At 39.4% G+C, this 7,658-nt stretch overlaps 1 protein-coding gene across 3 annotated transcripts in view; it reads left to right on the top strand.

Moving 5' to 3' along the window:
- Positions 1-4,973: 4,973 nt before the first annotated feature.
- The window catches only part of ankrd13d (ankyrin repeat domain 13 family, member D), a 28,426-nt gene continuing 25,741 nt past the window's right edge, over positions 4,974-7,658 (top strand). For all 3 annotated transcript variants that reach the window (XM_061930029.2, XM_061930028.2, XM_061930027.2), the window contains exon 1: positions 4,974-5,526. In XM_061930029.2, the coding sequence (XP_061786013.1) occupies positions 5,440-5,526 (87 nt within the window). In that variant the 5' untranslated portion in view covers positions 4,974-5,439. The remainder of the gene's footprint in view (positions 5,527-7,658) is intronic.

The raw sequence follows: 7,658 nt of genomic DNA, 5'->3' as shown, positions 1-7,658 counted from the left end.
CCTAACAGCTATTTACTTACCAACAAAGTCAAAGAGATATCTTTTAAAATCATTCATGGTTATTACCCTGTAAAGACTGTGATGGTTAGATACAAGAAGGACATTGATGTGCTATTTGGATTTACACTGTATGAAGACAAATTTGAAAAGGAATTTACCTTTGCAACCTCATTATACTATTGGCTAAGTTTTATATTCATAAATGTAAGTTTCTCAATACCCGACCTGTTTTTTTGTGCCTTTAAAAAAGAATTAGAACTCTACGTTAAAACACTCTCTAACTCTAACAACCAAAACGCTGTGAAAACGATGATGCTGTGTTCCAAATTTAAATTATTTACTGAGCTTGTGTGAGCCTATGGCTTTGCACTTTGTTGCATATATATATATATATATATATATATATAGAGAGAGAGAGAGAGAGAGAGAGAGAGAGAGAGAGAGAGAGAGAGAGAGAGAGAGAGAGAGAGAGAGAGAGAGAGAGAGAGAGAGAGAGAGAGAGAGAGAGAGAGAGAGATTTTTATTTATTTTTTTGCATTCTATTTTAGTTACTTTATTGAGTTTACAACCCCCTGGTGCTGTTTTGTACTGTTTTTGTACTTATTTTGATTATTATTTCTCAATTGTTTGTAAATGTTGCAATTTATAAATAAAGGTTTATAAAATTAAAAAAACAAAAATAAATAAATACCAATAAAAATAAATTTAAAAAAAGACATCAAACGGAACTGAGCTGTTGAATAAATCGAGATATAGAAGAGGGACATCGGAAAGATGTATTTCAATCAAAGGTTTAAGTTTATGGAACAATCTTGACAGTATCTTAACAATATAAATCCCCTACTGCATTTCAAAAAACGAAGAACCGTGATGATGAAAAATATGATTTAGAGTATTTTTTTATTTCCAATTTTAATTATGTTGTTGTTTGTTATGAAATATGTATGTCATGAATACATACAAATGTCTAAATGGTCTTCTGAGTTGAACAACAACTGTTATAAATGTGTGAATATGGGGCAGATATTATAAGTAATAATAATGATAATTTTTACTTTCTGCTCTTTTTCATACGTGTTTTTAATGCCATCCATCCATCCTTTTTTCTACCGCTTGTCCCTTTTTGGGGTCGCGGGGAGTGCTGGAGCCTATCTCAGCTGCATTCGGGCGGAAGGCGGGGTAATTAATTATTTATTTTAATGTTATGTTGATTGTTTTTTTTACCTTTAATGAATGAATTTAAAGAATATAGAAACCTTGCGGCGTATAAAACAGGGCGGCTAATCTATGGATTTTTCTCCTATAACAGCCATTATAAAAAATTGTTTAAAACAAAATACACAGAGAAAGGGTTTTATTGTTTGTGCAATGTCGCCATCTAATGAAAAAGTTGACTCACTGCAGGTATTCTATCATGTATCAGTAGTGTTTTTTGTTTTTCCAACCGGAGTGCTGTTTGTCTTCAAGCCTTTTTTTTAATTTTTTTTTTTTTTTTTTTTACAACTGATTGATTACAGCGGAACCTGAAATGGGTGAATATGCTTGGTAAAAAAAACCGCCCAAAAAACTATTTTTTTCGCATTTTAATGAGATGTTGCCCATAACCAGTGGTCCTATCCCGGGGGTCAGCAACCCGCGGCTCTAGAGCCACATGCGGCTCTTTAGTGCCGCCCTAGTGCCCATTTTTAAAAAAGGATTAAAAATGGAAAAAATATTTTTGTTTTGTTTTAGTATATTTTTTTGTTTGAAGACAAACATGACACAAACCTACCCAGTTGTTAAAATCCCACTGTTTAATATGTTTGTGTGTAGATGAGATTATTTGGTGAACATCGTTTTGTCCCACTAATTTCGGCAGTTCTTGAACTCACCGTAGTGTGGACGGTGACGCAACAGTTTGTTTACGGTACATGTAAAATCTTCCACTGCTTCTTTGTCTCATTTTGTCCACCAAAAGTTTTATACTGTGCGTGAATGCACAAAGGTGCGCTTTGTTGATGTTATTGACTTGTTGGCGTGCTAATCAGACATATTTGGTCACTGCATGACTGCTAGCTAATCAATGCTTGCATCATTTGTAGGTATATTTGAGCACATTTTAAATCCTTTACTTTTATCCTCTTTGTGTATAATTTAGTTTTGCATGTCTCATGACACATTATCTGTGTGTAATAATGGCTGCATTTCAGATGGTTGTTTTTGTGCCATGTTGTTCCAGACTACAGCAAACGTTACCTAGCTTGCCAAAGATTGTAATGAATATTTTACAAGAATGGTTTCTAATGTTGTAAAAATGTTTAGAATGAATATTAAATTTCAACATTTCTGTCAACAAAGATTTTCTTCAGCCTGCAACACATAGACATTTTGATAGTAGGCCGTTATAGCTAATATAGACATTACGTCATGCGGTGCCTTCATTATAAGACTTATATAAGACTTTTAAAGTCCTTTTGATAGTACGCTATTATAGCTAATACAGACACTAACGTCATGTGTTGCCTTCATTATAACACTTATATATGGCTTTTTCATTTTTTCTCTCTCTTTTTTGTCTTGTCTTGTCTAAACTTTTTTTTGGAAGCCTCTTTCTTTGCGCTGTCCTCCAAATCTAATCATCAGACATGGAATTGATTAGCTGGACTCTCGACTCTCTTGACACAATCTTTTCGATGAGGAAAAGAGGTTCTGGGGAGCCTGGCTGCCCTGATGGAACCAATGCTGCGGGGTACGAGAGAGATTCCTGGGACAAATGGAGAATCATGTGCCTCTCAGTCCTTTCCATCGAGGACATGGAAGACATCTACCTATTTGGAACCATGATCGCGGGGCACCTGCTGATTGGGCTGGGCATTGCTCTGGTGTATCGTAAAATTCGTAAGACGATGGCAGCCACTCAAGGAGCCCAACGGCTGTTCGTCGCAGTGGACGGATTGGGCCGGGCTGTGGGAACACAGTCTGTGGCGATTTCTGAACTGAATCGCAAGATGGATCACATCATGGAAAAGCTTGCTGAAAAGGAAGGTTTGGACATGAGAGCCAGCATGGACGAATAGAACAGACAAGTCATTGTTAATGCCTGTTCGAGAAAAAACAAAAATCCTTATCGATTTGACTCCCCCGGATGACCTTGAGACAAGAACAGGCTGTTCTGTAATCATCCCCTGAGGAATTTCAAAGATGGACGCTTTTTGACCTCCCTCCCTCCTCCCCTCCTCAACGACACCTGGGAATTGAACTTTGCTTGCATTGCATGCAGAACGACTCTGGGCTTATGAACATTTACACTTCACCCAAAGACAATGGGCATATATACAAACACAGTCCCCCACCCCCACACAACGCCCCTCACTACCACTGCTTTATTCTTCTTCGGGGTTATGGACAGCTAGTGGCGCTTTATAGCAGCAGGCCGGCCTCCATGACCCCAAATCCCCCCCTCTGTTGCGAGTTGTTGTGATTATATGTAACATGTTTATGTGTGCTATGCTAAATGAGGTTTTTTCCCTTGGACTCAGTCTGGACCCTCTCCCGAGGGTCCAGCCTTAGACTGATCTTTTTTACTCTTCCCCCTTTTCCCAATATCACCTTTTTCCCACCTTTTTTAAGGAGCGCCAGAAGTGGCTTATCCGTTGGCGGTCCCGTCTTGTCTCCCTGTAACGTATGTCTGCTCTTAGTGGGACTGTGCCCAAAATGAAATTTCAGTTCTTATGTGTCTTGTACATGTTAAAGAATGGACAATAATAAAGCATCTTGAATCTTGAATCTTGAATCTTGTCATGTGTTGCATTCAGTATAATACTTTTATATGGCTTTTCATTTTTTGCGGCTCCAGACCGATTAGTTTTTTGTATTTTTGGTCCAATGTTGCTCTTTCAACATTTTTGGTTGCCGACCCCTGTACATACTTGCCAACCTTGAGACCTCCGATTTCGGGAGGTGGGAGTGGTGGGGTAGGGTGGTGGTGGGGGCGTGGTTAAGAGGGGAGGAGTATATTTACAGCTAGAATTCACCTAGTCAAGTATTTCATATATATATATATAAGAAATACTTGACTTTCAGTGAATTCTAGCTATATATATATATATATTTATTTTTTATGATATATATATATATATATAGAGAAATACTTGATTAAATTTCAGTGTTCATTTATTTACACATATATACACACACATAACACTCATCTACTCATTGTTGAGTTAAGGGTTGAATTGCCCATCCTTGTTCTATTCTCTGTCACTATTTTTCTAACCATGCTGAACACCCTCTCTGATGATGCATTCTGCTTCGTCTCCTTGTTGTGTGCGCAGTTGTGCACTGCACTCTCTAAAAGCCGTAGATGTTATTGTCACACATGCATGTACAGTAGATGGCAGTATTGTCCTGTTTAAGAACGTCACAACATTGCTGTTTACGGCAGACGAACTGCTTTACGGTAGACGAAAACGTGACTGCTGTTGTTGTGTGTTGTTGCCGCGCTAGGAGGACGTTAATGAAACTGCCTAACAATAAACCCACATAAGAAACCAAGAACTCACCCTCGATCATTCTACAGTTATAACGTGATTGGGCAGCCACGCTGTTTATATTGTGGGAAAGCGGACGTGAAAACAGGCTGTCGACACGTCAGGTCTGCATGAATTTCGGGAGATTTTCGGGAGAAAATTTGTCCCGGGAGGTTTTCGGGAGAGGCGCTGAATTTCGGGAGTCTCTCGGAAAATCCGGGAGGGTTGGCAAGTATGCCTGTGACCTATCCTATCCTTACTTTGAATTTACAACCCCCTGGCGCTGTTTTTTTTATTTACTTTGATTATTATTTCTCAACTGTTTGTAAATTGTGAAATTTATAAATAAAGGTTTATAAAATTTAAAATTAAAAATTAAAAAAAATCACTTGACTGACCGGCTGTCAGCTGATTGGTCAGCTCCTCCCTCGCAACCAGGAAGTGAAGCGACGCCAACACGGACCGCTGATTGGTCAGCTCCACCCTCCCCAAGCAGGAAGTGAAGCTCGGCCAACATGGATGAAAGAGAGCGCAGGATGTAAAGGCCGTGTGCGCCAACTGGGGATGTATGACACGCTACCACGTCACCCTCTTAAAGGAACACTTAAAGGCGCTCGGATGAAAAGTGTTTTGTCTCCCCACAAAAATGGAAAAGTGGAGTCCAGAGGAGCAGTTGTTGTTAGCCACATTAGCTTAGCCAGCTAATAGTTAGTTAGCAGTCAAATTAGTGGGCTGAGTTCTCTAAACTAACTCAGCCCACTAATTTAACATTCAGGCTGGTTAACTTCCTTACGGAAGCAACTGGGATATATTTGTTTTCCGGCGAAAAACTCCCCTTTTCTTCCCGTCTTTCGTCTCTTTATTCGAGTTAGCCTGTTAGCTCGACAGCTAGCGTTATTAGCTTTGGCGCCACAAACATCAAAGATCAAAGATGGCCTTTCAAGACGCCTTCCCGCTGCACTTGCTGGTGTGGGACAATCGCTACCAAGAGCTGGACAGGGAGATGCAAAAGAACGAGGTAGGTTTTATTAGGCGCCGATGTGTACAGGGACAAGCGGTATAAAATGGATGGATGGTGTGAAGCGGCATGTTGTTTCTCCACATCCCTCTTACATGTGCTGTGACTAGGAGTTGTTTTCTCCCTTGGCCTCAGTCTGGACCCCCTCTCCAGGGGCCCAGGCATAGACCGATGCCCCCCCATTGTTTACCTGTGTGTTTTTGTAGGGGGCGCCGGAAGTTCAATCAATCAACATAATTGCCAACCTTGAGGCCTCAGAATTAGGGAGATATTGTAAAGCAGGGGTGCTCACACTTTTTCTGCAGGCGAGCTACTTTTCAATTGATCAAGTCGTGGGGATCTACCTCATTCATAATAAATAATGATAAATGGGTTATACTTGTATAGCGCTTTTCTACCTTCAAGGTACTCAAAGCGCTTTGACAGTATTTCCACATTCACCCATTCACACACACATTCACACACTGATGGCGGGTGCTGCCATGCAAGGCGCTAACCAGCAGCCATCAGGAGCAAGGGGTGAAGTGTCTTGCCCAAGGACACAACGGACGTGACTAGGATGGTAGAAGGTGGGGGTTGAACCCCAGTAACCAGCAACCCTCCGATTGCTGGCACGGCCACTCTACCAACTTCGCCACGCCGTCCATTCATATATATAATTTATATTTACTTATTTATTAAATATATGTTTTTGTTAACAAGTTAAAGGTTTTTAATGATAATGCAAGCATGTTTAACACATATAGTTAATATTGTTAATAAATTAAAGGTGTTTAATAATAATGCAAGCATGTTTAACACATAGTTAATATTGTTAATAAATTAAAGGTGTTTAATGATAATACAAGATTGTGTAATACATATAGTTAATATTGTTAATAAATTAAAGGTGTTTAATGATAATACAAGTATGTTTAATACATATAGTTAATATTGTTAACAAGTTAAAGATGTTTAAAGATAATGCAAGCATGTTTAACACATATAGTTAATATTGTTAACAAGTTAAAGGTGTTTAATGATAATACAAGCATTTTTAACACATATAGTTAATATTGTTAACAAGTTAAAGGTGTTTAAGGATAATGCAAGCATGTTTAACACATATAGTTATTATTGTTAATAAGTTAAAGGTGTTTAAAGATAATACAAGCATGTTTAACACATATAGTTAATATTGTTAACAAGTTAAAGGTGTTTAAAGATAATACAAGCATGTTTAACACATATAGTTAATATTGTTAACAAGTTAAAGGTGTTTAAAGATAATACAAGCATGTTTAACACATAGATTCCTTTCTTTGGGACGGCGTGGCGCAGTGGAAGAGTGGCCGTGCGCAACCCGAGGATCCCTGGTTCAATCCCCCCACCTAGTACCAACCTCGTCATGTCCGTTGTGTCCTGAGCAAGACACTTCACCCTTGCTCCTGATGGGTGCTGGTTAGCGCCTTGCATGGCAGCTCCCTCCATCAGTGTGTGAATGTGTGTGTGAATGGGTAAAATGTGGAAGTAGTGTCAAAGCGCTTTGAGTACCGTATTTTCCGCACTATAAGGCGCACCGGATTATTAGCCGCACCTTCTATGAATTACATATTTCATAATTTTGTCCACCAATAAGCCGCCCCGGACTATAAGCCGCGCCTACGCTGCGCTAAAGTGAATGTCAAAAAAACGCTGCGCTAAAGTTAATGTCAAAAAAACAGTCAGATAGTTCAGTCAAACTTTAATAATATATTGAAAACCAGCGTTCTAACAACTCTGTCCCAAAATGTACGCAAATGTGCAATCACAAACATAGTAAAATTCAAAATGGTGTAGAGCAATAGTAACATAATGTTGCTCGAATGTTAATGCCACAACACACAAAATAAACATAGCGCTCACCTTCTGAAGTTATTCTTCATTCGTAAATCCTTCGAATTCTTCGTCTTCGGTGTCCGAATTGAAAAGTTGCGCAAGCGTGGTATCCAAAATGGCCGGTTCCGTCTCGTAGAAGTCATCGGGAGTCAGTGTCGCTGTTGTTCTGTGAATCCTGCCTTCCGGAAAGCTCGGACCACAGTTGTGACCGAAATATCTGCCCAAGCATTTACGATCCACTGGCAAATGTTGGCGTATGTCGTCCGAGGCTGTCT

This window comes from Nerophis lumbriciformis, linkage group LG36 (assembly GCF_033978685.3).
Source record: "Nerophis lumbriciformis linkage group LG36, RoL_Nlum_v2.1, whole genome shotgun sequence".
Classification (NCBI taxonomy): Eukaryota; Metazoa; Chordata; class Actinopteri; order Syngnathiformes; family Syngnathidae; genus Nerophis; species Nerophis lumbriciformis.
The sequence above is the reverse complement of the archived record's forward strand: the minus strand, read 5'-3'. Positions and strand labels throughout refer to the sequence as shown.